This window comes from Triticum urartu, chromosome 6A (genome assembly GCF_056163025.1).
Source record: "Triticum urartu cultivar PI428250 chromosome 6A, HENAU_Tu73, whole genome shotgun sequence".
NCBI classification, from domain to species: domain Eukaryota; kingdom Viridiplantae; phylum Streptophyta; class Magnoliopsida; order Poales; family Poaceae; genus Triticum; species Triticum urartu.
In genome coordinates, this window is record NC_141878.1 from 18,693,312 (window position 1) to 18,711,480 (window position 18,169).

The 18,169-nt window shown below is 48.9% G+C and overlaps 2 protein-coding genes across 2 annotated transcripts; one reads left to right on the forward strand and one right to left on the reverse strand.

Moving 5' to 3' along the window:
- Nucleotides 1-5,296: 5,296 nt before the first annotated feature.
- Nucleotides 5,297-7,928, reverse strand: LOC125516165 (uncharacterized). Its single transcript, XM_048681649.2, has 2 exons — nucleotides 6,625-7,928; nucleotides 5,297-5,565 (listed from the first exon to the last, which is right to left on the reverse strand). The coding sequence occupies exons 1-2, from the start codon at nucleotides 7,761-7,763 to the stop codon at nucleotides 5,520-5,522; spliced, it is 1,185 nt and encodes a 394-aa protein (XP_048537606.2). The 5' UTR covers nucleotides 7,764-7,928; the 3' UTR covers nucleotides 5,297-5,519.
- Nucleotides 7,929-13,025: 5,097 nt separating this feature from the next.
- LOC147963298 (uncharacterized) lies at nucleotides 13,026-14,657 on the forward strand. The gene is made up of 2 exons (XM_087529538.1): nucleotides 13,026-13,186; nucleotides 13,457-14,657. The coding sequence occupies exons 1-2, from the start codon at nucleotides 13,026-13,028 to the stop codon at nucleotides 14,655-14,657; spliced, it is 1,362 nt and encodes a 453-aa protein (XP_087385664.1).
- Nucleotides 14,658-18,169: the final 3,512 nt, after the last annotated feature.

Below are 18,169 nucleotides of genomic sequence, written 5' to 3' on the forward strand. Positions count from 1 at the left end.
CTTCCCTGGCTCCGTGTCGTTCCCTTCGTAGGCCTCTCCGTCGTCCACCGCCTTGGTGCTCTCGGTGCGGTGTGGTCAACGATGTCCATTCAACGACCGTAGTGCTTCTTCAACCTCTGGTCTTCTTGCCCCAGCCGCCCAAAGCAGCGCCGGTCGTGCCGCCTGCTCCTGCCTCCCATGGCCGGCTGTGCTGCCACGGAGGCCTCACCGTCCCCATACTACTCCCACCGCTGGCCAGGCCATCCCTCCACTCACCCACTCCCCCTGTTATTCTGCGGCGACGGCAGCCTCACACCGCAGCCAAACCAATGAAGCCTCGTACTCCTCTCCGTGTGGGCATCCACTGCCCCGTCTTCCCCGGCTCCGCGTCGTCACCTTCCTAGGCCTCGCCGTCGTCCACCGCCGTGGTGCTCTTGGCGCGGCGTGGTCAATGTGGTCAACGACCGACTTCTATCGGAAGAGTACTGTACGTGGAGAGGCTGACAACTGGGTCCACGGCAGCCGCAAGGAAGTGCCTCCTTATTACGCGCAAAATAATTATTCCTCCACCTGACAGCAAGGACCCACCGGACGGGCCACCAGTATTTCATGAAAAAAACATTTCCCCCCTGACAGCAGGGAGCCTGGGACCCACCGGACGGGCCACCGTATTTTGCGAAAAAACGTTTGCCCCTAACTGCTGGGACCCACCGGACGGACCACCGTATTTCGGGAAAAAAAACGTTCCCCCCGCTGTCAGCTCGGACCCACCGGAAGTGCCTCCTTATTATGCACAGAAAAATGAATACTCCCCCTACTAGCTGGGACCCACCATGGTGGGAGGCTTACTTGTGGGCCTACTAAGTTGACAGGGACGGAGGGCATTGTCAACTTAGTCAATATGAACGATTCTAGCTCCAGCGACCATACGATGTCCATCCAACGGCCGTCGTGCTTCTTCAATCTCTGCTCTTCCTGCTCCAGCCGCTCAAACAAGCGCCGGCGGGACTGCCTGCTCCCTCCTCCCCGCGGTTGGCTGTGCTGCCGCGCAGGCCTCACCGCCCCACCGTACTCCCATCGCTGGCCTAGCCATCGCTCCACTCACCCACACGTGCTGTTATTCTCCGACGATGGCAGACGAACCAGTAAACCCTCGTACAGTCGTACTCCCCTCCGCGTTGGAACCAACTGCCGAGTCTTCCCTGCCTCCGTGTCGTTCCCTTCCTAGGCCTCGTCGTCGTCCACCGCCCTGGTGCTCTCGGCGCGGCCTGGTCAACGACCGACATGCATCTGAAGTGGACTGTACGTGGAGAGGCCGACAGCTGGGTCCACGGCCGCACGCAAGGAAATGCTTCCTTATTACGTGCAAAATAATGGTTCCTCCACCTGACATCAGGGACCCACCGAAAGGGCCTCTGTATTTCGCGAAAAAAATGTTACCGCCGCTGACAGCTCAAACCCACCAGCTATATCTTCACACGCAAGGACGTGCCTCCTTATTACGCACAAAAAAAGAATACTCCCCCTGTTAGCTGGGACCCTGTATAGTGGCAGGCTGACTTGTGGGCCTACTAAGTTGACGGGGATGGAGGGCTTTGTCAGCTTAGTCAATATGCACGATTCTAGCTCCAGTGATCATACGATGTCCATCCAACGGTGGTAGTGCTTCTTCAACCTCTGGTCTTCTTGTTCCAGCCGCCCAAACCAGCGCCGGTCGTGCCTCGTGCTCCTGCCTCCCGAGGCCGACTGCGATGCGGCGGAGGCCTCACCGCCCCCTACTACTCCCACCGCTGGCCAGGCCATCCCTCTACTCACCACAACCCTTGTTATTCTGCGGCGACGACAGTCTCACACCGCAGTGAACCAGTGAACCCTCGTACTCCTCTACGCGTGGGCATCCACTGCCGCGTCTTCCCCGGCTCCACGTCGTCCCCTTCCTAGGCCTCGCCATCGTCCACCGCCTTGGTGATCTCGGCGCGGTGTGGTCAACATGGTCAAGGAACGGCTTCCATCGGACGTGGACTGTACGTGGAGAGGCTGACAGCTAGGTCCACGGCCGCAGCAAGAAAGTGCCTCCTTATTACGTGCAAAATAATTATTCCTCCACCTAACAGCGGGGACCCACCGGACGGGCCACCGTATTTTGTGAAAAAAACGTTTGCCCCTGACTGCTGGGACCCACCAGCTACATCTTCAAAGGCAAGGAAGTGCCTGACAATCGGGACCCACCTGGTCGAAGCGTACGTAGCGTTGTCATTCTGGTCACGAACGTGTACGTACATACTGGTCGATGTAGAGGTGCGCCCGTGTCGTAGTAGAGGCGCGCACGTAGCATGTACACGTACGTACATCGGCCAGGATGCAAGAAAGAAAATACGGCCACGTATGTGTACATACGGGCGGGGTCTCGAATGCCTACTCGCGCATACGTATGGCGAGGGCTTGTTGACATGGCTGGGTTGGAACGGAGAAATAGCGTCATCGTCGTGTTCATGGGGAGGCAACGGAATGCGTCGTGTTCATCGGGAGGCAACGAAATGCGTGGGAGCCAACCGGCTGGGTCGGAACGGAATGCATGGTCATGTTCATCGGAAGGGCTTGGACGGAACAGGCGATGAAAACGAGGCTTGGCGTACCGCAAAACGGAGGAAACGGCCTTGTGTTCGACCGGCCACGTTCGAAACGGGATCCTGTTCATCGGGAGGGGTCTGGCGTACCGCAAAATGGAGGAAACGGACCTCCTACGGTCGAAACGGGGGTCCTGTTCATCGGGAGGGGTCTGGCGTACCGCAAAACGGGACTCCACGGGATACTGTTCATCTCCACCATCGACCTCCTCCAGCCTCCACAGGCTACCGTCGACCTCCTCCAGCCTCCACGGGCTCCTGTTCATCCAGCCTCCACCGCGCGCTACTCCACCGACTACTATTGAACCACCCCTCCACCGTCTACTGTTCATCCAGCCCTCCACACCATGAGGTCCCGTTGAACCACCCCTCCACGGGCGCCCCTCCACCGTCTACTGTTCATCCAGCCCTCCACACCACGGGGTCCTGTTCAACCACCCCTCCACGGGCACCCCTCCACCGTCTACTGTTCATCCAGCCTTCCACCACACCACGGGGTCCTGTTCATCCAGAGGCAACGCCATCGCTCACTGTTCATCCACCCCCCCGCAACGCTCACTATTCATCCCAGAGGCAGCATCGATCGGCTTCAGTTAGCAGCAGTAGCGAAGGAATCGCTCGATCGGGTTCAGTTAACAGCCATCGATTGATCGCTCGGGTTCAGTAATACGTAGCCTGCAGTGCAATCACTCGGGTTCAGTTAGAGCCCAACGCCTCGCACGGGTTCAGTTAGAGCCAATGCCTCGCACACACGCGCGTACGTGTATGAGAGAAACGCGCATCGCTCGGCCCCTGACCTCCCACCGTAACCGGGAACTCCCCAAAATTTTCCTTGCCCTCGCTTCTACCATGGTTTTTTCCGTCATGGACGGCCCAAAGAATGTCATGCAGCTGCGTCTTCGGCCCGCTCAGGACGAAAAGCCCATTTCCTGTCATGATTTTTGTCATAGAAGTAGGAGCCCTCCACATCTATGATGATACCGGGTTTTGTCACAATTATCGTCATAGAAGTGTCATATGTATGACAGAAAAAAATTTCGTTCGGCCCAAAAGGTCACGGATGTGTCTTTTTTTGTAGTGATAGTTCCCTTTATCTATCGGTATGTTACTTGCCCGAGATTCTATCGTCGGTATCTCCTTACCTAGTTCATTCTCGTTACCGGCAAGTCTCTTTACTCGTTCCGTAATACAAAATCTCGTGACTAAGTCATGGGTCACATTGCTTGCAAGCTTATTGTGATGTTGTATTACCGAGTGGGCCCTGACATACCTCTCCGTCATATGGAGTGACATATCTCAGTCTTGATCCATGCCAATTCAACAGACACCCTCGAAGATACCTGTAGAGCAGCTTTATAGTCACCCAGTTACGTTGCGACGTTTGATAGACACAAGGTATTCCTCCGGTGTCAGTGACTTGCATGATCTCATGGTCATAGGAACGTATACTTGACATGTAGAAAACAAGCTATAAACTTGGCACGATCATATGCTACGTTCATAGTTTGGGTCTTGTCCATCCCATCATTCTCCTAATGATGTGAACCCGTTACCAAATGACAACTCATGTCCATGATTAGGAAACCATAGCCATCTTTGGTCAACGAGCTAATCCGGTAGAGGCTCACTAGGGACACGTGTTTGTCTATGTATCCACATATGTATTTGAGTTTCCGATCAATACAATTCTAGTATGGATAATAAACGATTATCATGAATAAGGAAATATGCTAATTTCCAATTTATTATTGCCTCTAGGGCATATTTCCAACATTATCTTGACGTGAATAATCCACATAGTACTGACAACTCGTCATATTCGAAAGATGCCACTTTGAAAAAGTACTTACGGGGAAACTACACTGCAAATAATGGTTAGTTCGATATCCAAGACGTGGCCGCAATGGCATTTATCGAAGTACCAGAATGCTGGCAATGCAATGGTTAAATTCTTTCCAAGTGAATTTTTTCTGTGGTGTGATGAAAATTTCAATCAACGGGTCAATCTTGTATGGTTTTTGTGTGGTAGGGCCAATTTTCTAAAGGAAAATGGATAAGGTTGAATAGTGGTAAATCCACAGTTGTCAAAGGGCGGGGAGCTCCCACACTGCATACTGAAGAAGAGAGTTGGTCCAATTAATTAAGGTACCCGACCGAAAATCATACAAAACAAACAAAAACCGCGCACGAAACTGCCGATTCAGCATCATTTTTAGACTTAATTGTATGGAATGCCATATTTCACGGGAGAAGAAGATATTGAGAAATTTGCAGGTGCTTCACAATGTATATTGCTAGAAGAAAGCTATGAGCTTTATATTAGCCACCAAGAGTATATAACAGTTGTGCTTGGATTCTGAGTAGCCCTGTGAAGGATATGAAGCATGTTCCGATGAAGGTTGAGAGTGATGTACAACAAATTGCAGCAGATTCATGTGCTGCATTATTGAGCAGGTTGACTCAATCATGTTTGCAGCCATCTGCATAGCACCTACCTGAAGTGGCAGCATGCATCTGATTTGGGGGAAACAACAATTTGAGGCAAACAACAGAGTTGATGTTGTCATCTTCTCTCTCTCTCTCTCTCTCAAGTCTTCCCCCATTTATTGCTTTGCAGATACAATAGAGTAGACATCAAGCATAAATCATGATACATGACTAGGGCTTTCAGAGGTAATAACAAGGTGAAGAAAATCATGCAAAAGATATATCATGATAATCAAGCATAATAATAATAGGTCTTAAACTCTAGAAAGGATCGAAACCAGGTAGGTAGCTCTAGATATTAAAAACATGTGCTCATAACTTTCCAGGTTGTCACATGTCATCCATCAAAACTAAGGAGAAACTTTGGGGTGCATTTATTCTCAACTCATCTATGATGGAGCTCCAGTTTATTGGTAGTGGAGATAGCTAGTGTGCCTCCATATCCTTGATCTTCAGCCTGAGCATGGCATTTCTGTTCCAAACAAAATAAGAAAACACAAAGGATCAGGGATGAAGACGATTAAGAACAAGTGGAACAAGACAAATTGCTAAGGCAAGTAATTGTGCAACAACATTCAAATGTTATGTGTCACTCAAAATGCAGAATGATATAATTGACCAAGCAATGATGACTAGATGTTTCCATACCCCAAACGTGGTGTATTTTTCCTTCTACAGCGTGAAAAGTAAAGAAACAATAGTCAATGAGGGTAAAAGTCACCAATGGGGAGTTTTTAGATAGGATTATACACTTGACATGTAGGGCGAAAATATCATTGTGGTATATTGAAATTGAAAAACATTCAACAACACAAGTGTGCCGGTGTAAGCTATGTTATCCAGAATTGATAGGTATGTGAATAATGGCATGCTTAAATAGACATACATGGAAATTTTATTCCATGACACTACCATATCCTTTCTCGCAAAAAGAACAACTACAGTATTCTAAGAAACTGCAAGTATCTACATCCAGAGTAACATGAGTGAGGTTCACCATTCGAGCTTAGCCTACTGGTGATAAAAATTCATATAATGTGATATCAATATATGAGAAATGAAGAAGATGCAATACATGAACTTCCATTCTTCAACTGCTAATCCCTCCCTCTAATTTCCCGTATATATAACCCAAGACAACAACAACAGTCATGACCACGTAGACAAAAAAGCAACTGTAGCGTTTATAAATCATGCTACAGGTAGAGAAAACATCTCAATTGTTGCTTACTAGTCATCCTAAAATGGCCCGAGGAATCAATTATGTACCTACCACCATTCCATGAATGTACTACACCATGATTGTTGATGAAACATTAACTAAAATAATAGAGGACTAATAGTTTGGCAATGCCATTCATTCTGCAACTACACCGGATATGTTGGTGTATTGATCTAAGCTACAGATTTTAGCTTTATTGCACACAACAAGACAAAGCAACAAAATAGAAAATAGATTGATAGAGTGTACAATTCAAAAACATTATAACCTCAACAAGACAATAGATTATATGAAGGCCAAAAAACAAACCTTGTAGGATCATCCTTGAGTGCAGGAAATACGGGAGGCCAGATCATCATAAGAGGATGGATTTCACAGAAAAATTTATCACCGTCTTCCTTCTCATACACCTTATGCATTATTCTGCGCTTGATGTCCAAGAGGAATGTGCATCGACCCATGTCCAAGAACACAAACTCAACATTGTCTCCTGCCTGGTTTATTAGGAGAGAAGCATTGCCATCTGACACACTCAAATCAGCAAACATCTCACGCAATAAAATGGTGTCCGTCAGCAACCATGTGTACCCATCGTGGAGCCAGATGCGAAGTTGAAACTTCTTGACATGGATAAGATACACACCAACAACATCATTGGCCTGTGACAATATGGTGTTTCTCTCACCATACTCCATCCCTTCTGGAAGCTCAATTATGGAGAAACTTGAGGCCGCCATATCCAAGACAATAATGTTGCTCCAGCCAGCTGGCACATAGATTTTATTGTTGGACAACACAGATTTAAGTACTGACCATGGACGAGGGGGCTCCTGTATGATCAAGCTATGATTCATGCGCCATATGCCATGTTTCAAGATATATATGTATACCCTATATTTTCCATCCGTTGTTTGGTGCATCAACACATACAAGTAAGACAAGGCATCGCCCTCTTCTTTGGACATGATTCTAGAGTAAGCAGTACCGTCAAATAAGTACGGAGATTGGGGGCGTGGAAACGGTGGGAGGATGTCCATGCCTCTCTCAGGACACACCACTTTGTGCACTGCAAACGTGGTTCCAATTTCATCATGCTGCCTAATGAGTATGTTGCCATTCCGGCAACCAAGGATGTAGGTTGGTACCGAGGGTACTCTCTGATAGGTGCCCATGCTAGAGGTTGCGCGACGGATGACAGCAGTGAGTTCACGGGGCTGAGGTAATATTGGGATGAAGTGCGGGGTGCTCTGACCTTTGTTGATGTAGAAGCCAAGAAGGCGGGGCGGGTGGATCTCACGAAATTGACGGAGGAAGGCACGGTTGGAGGCATGGGCGAGCCAGCGTGTGCATACGAGGGCGGAGTTGAGAAGGGTGGTGGTGAAGACGGTGCGGAGGAGGATCTCACTGAGGAGGTCGTCGTCCTCAAGCACCTTGGATATCGCCGCCATTGATGTTGGGGAACGCTGGTCAAACTGGGGTTAGGGGAGAAGAATTGCAAGTCGATGCCGGGGACGGGTGAGGTGAAGTCGCCGAACGAAATTGCGACACTCATCCTTTAATTGCTTACGTTTCAGGCAAGTGAAGAAACGGCTTCTGGCACCTACCCCAAAAATAAATGACCAGCCAGCCTGGCCAATTAAACCAAAAAGGTAACTGTCGTAGTGTGCAGCAACTGTGGTCCACCTGCTTTTATGTTCCGTTTTATTGCGGTGGCGTGTGTTGCTTGCCTTTGTGATCCCCACACCGGTCCACTACGAATAGGGAGGGGCATGGCCGTCACTTTGCACAAAGCAGCTATTGAGCGATCCTACCGAAAGGTTTTGTATGGGTTTTACTGATTTATGTATAAACATTTTAGAAGGTTATGGTATGTTTTCGCTATTTTTAATGGTTTTTTGTTTTCTAAAAAAATGTCCATAAACATTCTGAATCTCAAAATTTTACTCTGAATTTTTAAAAGTTCATACTTATAAAAAAAAATACTCCCTGCGTCACAAAATAAGTGACTCAACTTTGCACTAAAGTTAGTACAAAATTTAGTCACTTATTTTGGGACAGAGGGAACATTTTTTGATTTGTCTGTAAGAAATGTTTGGAATTTCAAAATATATTCGTGTTTTAAAAAAATCCCAAAAATGTTCACCTTTCAGAAAATGCTCGCGTCTTCCAAAAAAATCATAAACATTTCGAAAAGGTTTGAAATTTTCAAATAAAGATAAAAATCTAAAAATATGTTCACACTTTTGTATTTTTTTTGTGATTTTCATTAGGCTAAATGAAAACAAAATAAGCACTCCTGCCGATCGATATTAATTGTCGCCGACTTAGTAAATCCACAGCAGTTAATATGGATTAGAGGGAGTTCTAAAAAAGTGTGGTGCTATAGTGTCCACTTCTTCACTTTTTTACTTGTCTCTCTCCTACACATAGGCAAAAGTGCCATGCAAGCGGGCTTATAGCCCACTAGTATATTTGCTCTTATATTGTTAACTGCTAATCTAAGACCGGTTTAAAGCATGTTCTAGTCTATCTGGATTGAGCGAGGGTGGTGACGTGTCATGCACTCATATCATCATCCTTCACTCATAACTGGATAGCTTCTTCTGCTTGTTTTGACTTTACACTTATCTTGACATGAATAATCTACATAGTACTGTCAACTCTGACTATTCGAAAGTTGCCACTTAGAAAAAGTACATACGGCAAAATTACACCGCAAAATAATGGTTAATTCGATATACAAGCCACGTCTGCAATGGCATTTATCAAAGTATCAATGCTGGCAATGCAATGGTTAAAAGTTTCTTTCCAAGTGATTTTTTGCGTGGTCTGATCAAAATTTCAATCAACGAGTCGATCTTGTATGGTTTGTGTGGTAAGGTCAATTTTCTCAAGGAAAATGGATAAGGTTGAACCGTGGTAAATACACAGTTGTTTTCTCACCAATAATTCGACCGATCAGATCATAGGCACCGCCATCAGTTGCAAGAATAAATGATGCAAAATCGAAAACGCAATTTCTTGTCTCACAACGAGCAACTGAGTTAATTGTAAGAAACCACCACATTAAAGGCTAGATCAACAGAAAACACGAATTTACTTTTTTTCAAAAACAGCATGTCTAAAGTAATTGTTTGGCAAATAACACTGATCTGCGGTGGATTAGACTTATTTGAGCGTGTTTATGGCAGTCTGGTCCCGCATCTCCCTTACGTGGCATAACAGTTCACGGAGACGGGGGTTGGTCTAAATTTACCAAATAGTCCCTAAAATTTTACATAGACACCCTTTACACAAAAACTAAAGCGATCAGCCCGTGCATAGAACTGTAGCACTGTGCCATGTGCTGCCGGAATCCCGCCTGTCGCCGCCGCTAGGTGGTCGCAGCCGGTCGTTGCGCTGCCGCCGCGCCTGACGGCATGGAGCCCATGGCGACGAACCGCACGCCGCCGGGAGCAGCTGCCCGTGCATGGCCCTGCAGGACACCCTCCGCCACCACCGACACCGAGGCGGTCAACGCCGGCAGTCTTTCAAGTAGGCGAGCGCCGTATATGGGTATGTCTAGCCGGTGGCTAGAATAGATTCAACAACTAGCTCCTGTGCTTGTACGTCCGCATCCAACCGGGAAGAATCAATCAACCCACACTTAGATCCGCAGTAAACAAAGTACTTCTTGCAACACCGAGCACTGTGCATGCGTGCTAGTTGTTGCTGCTTGCGGGAGATGCGGCGGCCACCTCGTTCGCGAGGCGGAGGAGGCGCCATCGGGTTCTTGGTGGCCAGTGGCCGCACCAGAAAATGAAGGCTGGATATTCATCTAATTTTTTTCTCTAAATATAGTATATGAACCAAACAACAGACCACTAGCAATATATGAACAAAACAACACTAGCATACTAATAGATGCAGAATGTCTAGGGCGGAGCCGTGGAGGTGAGCCGGGAGGGGCTGGGCGCCTACTTGGGCCGGGGAGCCGCCAACCGGGAGGTCGGAGGCGGACCGGCACCTGGCGAAGCCGCATCGCCACAGAGGTCGGCGCAGAGCGGTAGAGGGTCGGAGAGCGTCTGGGCAAGGGCGGACTAGCAGGGGAGGGAGAGGGAGAGGGCGGCCGAGGGGAGGGGACCAAGGGGTGAGGTGAGGGAGGAAGGAGAGGGCCGACCTGGCCGCCGGAGCCGGACCTGATTCCAGGGGAGGCTGAATCAGGGGAGCTAGGTTTGGGAAAAGGGGATCGATTGAAACTGGGGCTTGGCAGCTCGGGGCAGTACTGAATCGAGGGAGGGAGACGAGCCACTCCCGCGCCCTCTTAGCCAGACGCTGACTCGGTCGTGTCTGCTCTCGTGCGTAGCTTTTTTGCCGTGGCTCTATTCCTTCTACTGTATATGTACTAAATGTTTTACGCGAAATACTTGGGTATTCCAGGGAAGTCCCAAGAAGACCCCAGCGCCGCCACTGTTGGTGGGGAGACCGGGCTGAGAGCGGCGTGGCGGCGGAGACAACCACGCACTACACTGCGAGCATGCTAGGAGGTTTTGAGGCGCCGGCCGCGGATCCGGCATGGGGCATGGCGTTAGAAGGGCGAGGGCTATCTGGTCCGCGGCGGGGGAAGGCTTGGGGATGGCCAGCGGTCCGGGGAGAAAGTTTGGCACATTTTTGCAAAAGACCCGCCATCTCTTGTGAACTGTTACGCCACCTATGCAAAAAATGGGGCCCGCCTGTCATAAGCGCGCTCAAATGAGACTAATCCACCTGTCATACTGGTTCCTACATATTCCAGGAAGATCATTTATCGTTTGAACCATGATGTCAACGATTCGGTTAATCCCGTATGCAATTCCCTTTGTCTGGGAATATGTTACTTGCCTGAGATTCGATCGTCGGTATCTCCATACTTAGTTCTATCTTATTATCGACAAGTCTCTTTACTTGTTCCGTAATACAAGATCTCGTGACTAACTCATTAGCCACATTGCTTGCAAACTCTTTACGATGTTGTATTACCGAGAGGGCCCAAAGATACCTCCCCTCACACGAAAGGTTCAAATCCTAGTCTCGATCCATGCCAACCCAACAGACACCTTCGGAGATACCTGTAGAGCATCTTTATAATCACCTAGTTATGAAGTGACGTTTGATAGCACACAAGGTATTTCTCCGGTATCCAGGAGTTGCATGATCTCATGGTCTTAGGAATAGATACTTGACATGAAGAAAGCTATAGCAATAAATTCAAGTGATACGATCAAATGTTAAGCTTACAGTTGAGTCTTATCCATCACATCATTCTTTTAATGATGTGATCCCGTTATCAAATGACAACTCATGTCTATGGTTAGAAAACCTTAATCATCTTTGATCACCGAGCTAGTCTACTAGAGGCTCACTACGGACATAGTATTTGTGTATGTATTCACACTTTTATTTAAGTTTCCGGTCAATACAATTCTAAATCTTTATCATTAATAAAGAAATATGATAATAACCAATTTATTATTACCTCTAAGGCATATTTTCAACAGGTATCTTTCCAGGATCGACCCTGGAGAATCGGCCAGACAAATGCGCAAGCGGGCATCAATGCAATGGACTAATTTCCGCGGCCAATTGCGCAGAAAAACCACCAACAAACAATAATCCATGCATCAGCTCGCTAGAGGACATGTAAAATCAGTGTGTAGGAAATGAAACACAGGGAGAACGGAAATTATCTTGCCGTTTGGAAAGAGAAGAGCTCACATCAACCAATCGACGTGAGGCTAGAAGAGGAAGCGTCTTTCGCCGTCGGGGACGGGCGAGGTCAGGCCGCCGACGCCCCCTCCTTAATTTCTTTCGGTGGGGCTGAACTGCGTTTTTTTAGAGAAAGCTGAAGTATTCGAGTGGAAGTCGGTGACTGGTTTTGGGAAGCTTCCAGTCCTTTTTTCCTTGGCCTTTTTTGTTTGGTTTTTCCTATTTTCCCCTTTTATGTTTTTCATATTTTTATTTTTTTCTCAAAATGCATGAATTCCTTTGAAACTCAAGAACTTTCATATTTTCATTTTCATTTTTTTGCGTGCATCGCCAGCGCAACCGCACCCCGGTCGGAAGCCGCCGCTCCGTGGGCCGCAAGGAGGAGGGTTCGAGCTCCAACACCAACACTCTGCGCGCCACGCCGCCCAAGCCGCTTCGACCGGTGCAGACGGCCCGCTGAAGCGGACCCGGTCGCTCAATTCTTCTCCTTCTCCGACTCGGGGCGCGCCCTCTCGCCGCCCCCGCGCACGGACTGCATGCAGTTGGAGATGGAGAACGCGATGATCGAAGCCCTGCGCAGCCCGCTTGCTTTCGAAGACGGTGGTCGCTCCCCTCCATCCCGCCTGAGTGTCAAGCCAGGGGAGCTCGAGAGCCCAGAGATGCTGCCGTGCCTGCTGCCCTGCGTCAGCTCCCCTGCAGCAGCCACGGTGGGCTTCCAGCTCGATGCGGTGACCCAACAGGTGGGCGGGATGGTGATCGACAGCCGCAATGAGCAAGCGGCTCAGCTGTTCGAGGCGGTGCCCGCACCCATTCTTCCGCGCCAGCCTCCACGCCCTCGCCACCCTGCTCCGCCAAAGTCCAGGGCTCTCTCGGCCCCCTCTCGCCGGAGCGCACGTCAGGCTGCGGCAGGCATCACCACCCCAGTGGCCTAGAGGGCGGTGCTGCGCCTCATCCAGGAGCTTGGCGAGCTCGGCCCAAAGGACAAGATGACACCAAAAGCGGCCGCCCAGATCATGAAGCGCTTCCAGGAGCCACTGTCGGAGGGCGACATCGCTGCCATTGCAAAGCTCACCGGCCTCGATCAAGGCGCTCTCAAGATCGCGGCGGGCATGGCAGGTCTGGCAGATGCTGAGGAGATTCTGCAAGTGTAGTAATGTTAGCATTATCAGATGTAGCTAGGATCCACCAGCGGCTGGTCTTCAACCGACTTGAGCTAGGTTTAGTGTCAATGTTTAGTTCCTCGATGATGTGGTTAGCTGCGTGGCGACGGGGTTTTGGGCCTACTGGTGGCCGTCGCCGCCCCAGGCTGTATGTGATGGTGTTTCGTCCCTGCATTAGTAGTTTTTTCAGCTGGCGGAGCAACAACTGGTTTTTAGATGAATGACAATACCATAAACTTCATGTCATGGAATGTTAGGGGACTAAACTGCCTTGCGAAGCGTACTGCGATCAACGACGTGGCCACCGCGCATAGATTAGCAATGTTGTGTTTGCAGGAGACCAAGATAGAGGTGTGGTCGACGGCGATGGCCAGGGAGATCGGTGCCTCCTCGCTGCAAGGCTGCGTCGTCCTCCCAGCTGTAGGTACTAGAGGGGGTGCGGCCATTTTCTGGGACAAAACGGTAGTCGACGTAGTTTCTCATAGCATAGGAAGGTTATCCATTACGGCTAGGGTTCTTGAGCTCCACTCTGGGCTGCACTTCTGGATCACCACGGTGTATGGGCCAACAGATGACGCCCAGAAAGATAGCTTCCTGGCTGAAATCGCTGCGACAGCTCCATCTACAGCAGAGCCATGGATGATCAATGGCGATTTTAACATGACCTACCAGGCTGCTGACAAGAACAATGCCAATATAAACAGAAGAATGATTGAAAAGTTCAGGAGGGCCATTGATCAATCTGGACTGAGGGAGATAAAATGCAAAAACCGACGTTTCACTTGGAGCAACGAAAGAGAAGTGCCAACGCTTTGCAGCATCGACAAAGTGTTCTGCAACGAGCACTGGGAAGTACTGCACCCTGATCACATCCTAGTGGATGCCTCTACATCTTTTTCGGATCATTGCCTGCTATACCTGACAGCCACAAGCAAGCCATGTAGACAGGCACGTTTCAGGTTTGAGAGTTTCTGGCCGCGCTTCCCCCGCTTCACAGAAACTGTTCTGCGAGCGTGGCAACGGCCAGTGCACCATGACTGCCCTTTTGTTAGGGTGAAGAAGAAGTTTGAGAGGACGGCAGCGGACCTGAAGATATGGAGCAAAACCACTTTTGGGAGGGCAACCATGCAGTTTCACATAGCAAATGAAGTCATCTGTTTGCTTGATCTAGCCCAGGAGAGCAGAAGACTGTCGGCAGCCGAGATCAACCTCAGAAAGCAGCTGAAGCTCAAGGTCCTAGGGTTGGCAGCCATCGAGAGAGCATGGAGGAGGCAAGCTTCAAGGATCACATGGCTGCGGGTTGGTGATGCGAGCACTATGTTTTTCCACGCTAAAATGAGAGCAAGAAGCAGAAAAAACTACATTCATTCTCTTGCAAGCGGCAGCACAGTGGCTTACGAACATGAGGAAAAAGAAAAAATGATTCATGATCACTTCCAAAGCAGTCTGGGCAAATAGGAATCACGCCAAGCAATCCTAAACTGGGACAGGATAAACGTCCCGAGGATCGACCCGCAGGGTTTGGACGCTCCCTTCTCGCACGCAGAAGTTTGGGCAGTGATAGTCGACTCCCCAGCGGATAAAGCCCCGGGTCCGGACGGTTTCAATGGCCATTTTTTCAGATCTTGTTGGCACATAATAAAGAGGACATCATGGCTGTTTTTCAAAAATTCTATCACCTCTCAGGGCAAAACTTTGCAAGCCTCAACACTGCCCTCATTGTGCTCCTGCCCAAGAAAAACGGAGCTTCTGAAGTGGGACATTTCCGGCCGATCAGCCTCATACACTCAATCGCAAAACTAATCTCGAAGGTGCTCTCGACTAGGATGTCCGGGGCACTCAGTGCGATCATCTCCCCGGCACAGACGACATTTCAACAAGGAAAGTGCATCCACGACAACTTCCAATACGTTCAAAGTTCAGTAAGGATGCTGCACCGCATGAACAAGAAGGCTCTGTTTTTCAAACTGGACATAGCAAAGGCCTTCGATTCAGTCTCCTGGGAGTACATGTTTGAGCTGATGGAGCGGATGGGCTTCCCACCAAGATGGCGTGATTGGATCGCACTGCTGCTATCTACGGCATCGTCGTCATGCATGCTCAACGGAGTCCCTGGACCGCAGATCTCCCACAGGTGCGGTTTCAGACAACGCGATCCCCTCTTCCCGCTGCTCTTCATCATGGCAATCGACCCGTTGCACCACCTGCTCACAGCCGCTGCAGCGGAGGGAGCAATGGCTCCGCTGCCAGGTCGGGGGATCAGCATGAGAGCCAGCCTATACGCGGATGATGCGGTGATCTTTGCAAATCCAGAGAAGGAAGAAGTGGAAACGCTGCTTTTTCTACTGAAAAAATTTGGCGACTGCACGGGGCTCAAACTGAACCAGGCTAAGTCTTCGGTGATTCCAATAAACTGCAATGACATTCAGCTGTCTGAGGTGCTTGCTAGTTTCGGAGGACAGCAAACCTCTTTTCCAACCACCTATCTTGGACTGCCCATTTCCACGAGGAAATTAAGGCTGGTGCACCTCCAATTCATAACCGACCGAATTCGATCTAGGCTGGCGGGATGGAAGGGCCGGCTCATGAGCATGGCTGGCAGGCGAGTCCTCGTGCGTGCGGTGCTAACTGCGCTGCCAGTGTTTGCCATGACCGTCCTCAAGGTCCCAAAGAAAATCCTAAGAGAAGTGGACAAGGCTCGCAGGCAGTTCCTCTGGGCGCAGGACGAGAAAATCACCGGGGCCAAATGCAAGGTGGCTTGGGATAAGGTATGCCGGCCGGTGGACAAGGGAGGGCTGGGCATCCTGGATCTCCACCGTTTCGGCGCGGCCCTACGGATGCGATGGCTCTGGCTTTCATGGCAGCAACAGCATAGCCCCTGGATGAGCTTTCCCGTCCCATGCGATCACGACGATCGTGTGCTCTTTGCATCGGCCACCTCAGTGCAGCTAGGAAACGGAAGAACAACCACTTTTTGGACAAGCTCTTGGTTGGGATCGATGCCTCTATGCCAAGAGTTCCCAACTCTTTTCCAGCACTCGCGTGGCAAGGGCAGGACAGTTCAAGAGGCCCTGGCAAATGACAAATGGATTCAAGACCTGCAGCACGGCAATAGGGGCGAAATGGTGGTTCAGTACCTGCAGCTCTGGTGAAAGCTTCGCAGGGCCAACGTCGCACTAACAACGGAGGAAGACTCGATCACCTAGGTGGCAGGTGGTGGAAACGTCTATACTGCCAGTGCTGCTTACAAACTGCAGACAGGTGATGCCCCTAATCCCAGAATAAAGGCGGCAATCTGGAAGGCTTGGGCCCCTGGAACCGTTAAGATGTTTGCATGGCTTCTCCTCCAAGACAGACTCTGGTGCAACGATCGCCTGCAGCGGCGCGGGTGGCCAAATGGTTACTTCTGCGCTCTCTGTCTCAGAAATCTCGAATGTTCTACGCACCTATTCTGGGATTGCCCGCTCGCACAGTCGGTTTGGGAGGCGGCATCCTCCTGGAATGGATGTGCAGCCCTGCAGCTTGCCAGAACAACGAGCCACTCATCGCTGAGGCACTGGAAAAAAACAGTCCAACTAGCACCATCAAACTCCAGGAAAGGGCTCAAGACGATGATGATGCTGATAGCCTGGGAGATATGGAAGGAGACAAATGCATGTGTTTTCAACAGCAAACTCCCCCATGCTGAAGACGTGCTGCACTCCATCAGGAACACGATCGAGCTATGGAGAATGGCGGGAGCAACATGCCTAGACCCCCCCCCTTTGGGGAATATGTAGTGAGAGATTAGGCCGACGGCTAAGCCGGTCACCCTGTAGTTTTCATTTTCATTTCTCAAACTGCATCCATGATCGCTTGATCACCCCTTGTTCTCCCGCTACTTTCTTCTAAATCAATGAAGCCGGAAACCCCGAATCTTTCAAAAAAAAGAACTTTTTTCAAATTCGTGAATGTTTTCCAAATTTGTTTTTTTAAATCATGGACGTTCTCCAAATCCGTGATTTTTTTCACATTTGTGAAGTTTTCGCCTAAAATTCCTGAACATTTTTTAATTTTTTCCGTAAATCCATGAACTTTTTTCAAGTTCGTGGACCTTTTCCAAATTCATGAATTTTTTTGTCCATGACCTTTTTCAAATTCGTGAACTTTTAAAAATCCACAAACTTAAAAAAAATCCATGATTCTTTTCCTAAATTCGTGAATTTTTCTCAAATCTATAAACCTTTTATTAAACTATTTTTTATGAAAGCTTGTAAGAGGGCGGCGAGCTCCGACATTGCATACTGAAGAACAGAGTTGGTCCAATTAATTAAGGTACCCGACCCAAAAATCATACAAAACTAACAAAAACCACGCACGCAACCGTTGATTCAGCATCATCTTCAGACTTCGTATGGAATCCCATGTTTCATGGGAGAAGCAGATATTGAGAAATTTACAGGTGCTTCACAATGTATATTGCCAGAAGAAAGCTATGAGCTTCAGATTAGGCACCGGGAGTATATAGCAGTTGTGGCTTGGATCCAGAGTAGACATGTGAAGGATAGGGAGCAGGTTCCGATGAAGGTTGAGAGTGATGTACAACAAATTGCAGCAGATTCATGGGCTCCATTATTAAGCAGGTTAACTCAATTAGGTTTGCAGCCGTCTGCATAGCACCTACCTAAAGTGGCATCATGCATATGATTGGGGGGAAACAACAATTTCGGGCAAACAACAGAGTTGATGTTGTCATCTCTCTCTCTCTCTCTCTCTATCTATCTATCTATCTATCTATCTATCTCTATCTATCTATCTATCTATCTATCTATCTCTATCTCTCTCTCTCTCCTTCCCCCATTTCTTCTTTCCAGATACAACAGAGTAGACAACAAGCATAAATCATGATACAAGACTAGGGCTATCAAAGGTAATAACAAGGTGAAGAAAATCATGCAAAAGATATATCATCATAATAAAGCATAATAATA

Bases quoted from the DNA above. Each gene is read 5' to 3' on its own strand.
- LOC125516165 (XM_048681649.2), bottom strand. From the start codon at position 7,763: ATGGCGGCGATATCCAAGGTGCTTGAGGACGACGACCTCCTCAGTGAG. The intron at 5,566-6,624 runs GTTTGTTTTTTG...TGTTTGGAACAG, and splicing joins CTCAAGGATGATCCTACAAG to AAATGCCATGCTCAGGCTGA.
- LOC147963298 (XM_087529538.1), top strand. From the start codon at position 13,026: ATGACACCAAAAGCGGCCGCCCAGATCATGAAGCGCTTCCAGGAGCCA. The intron at 13,187-13,456 runs GTAGTAATGTTA...ATGGAATGTTAG, and splicing joins GCTGAGGAGATTCTGCAAGT to GGGACTAAACTGCCTTGCGA.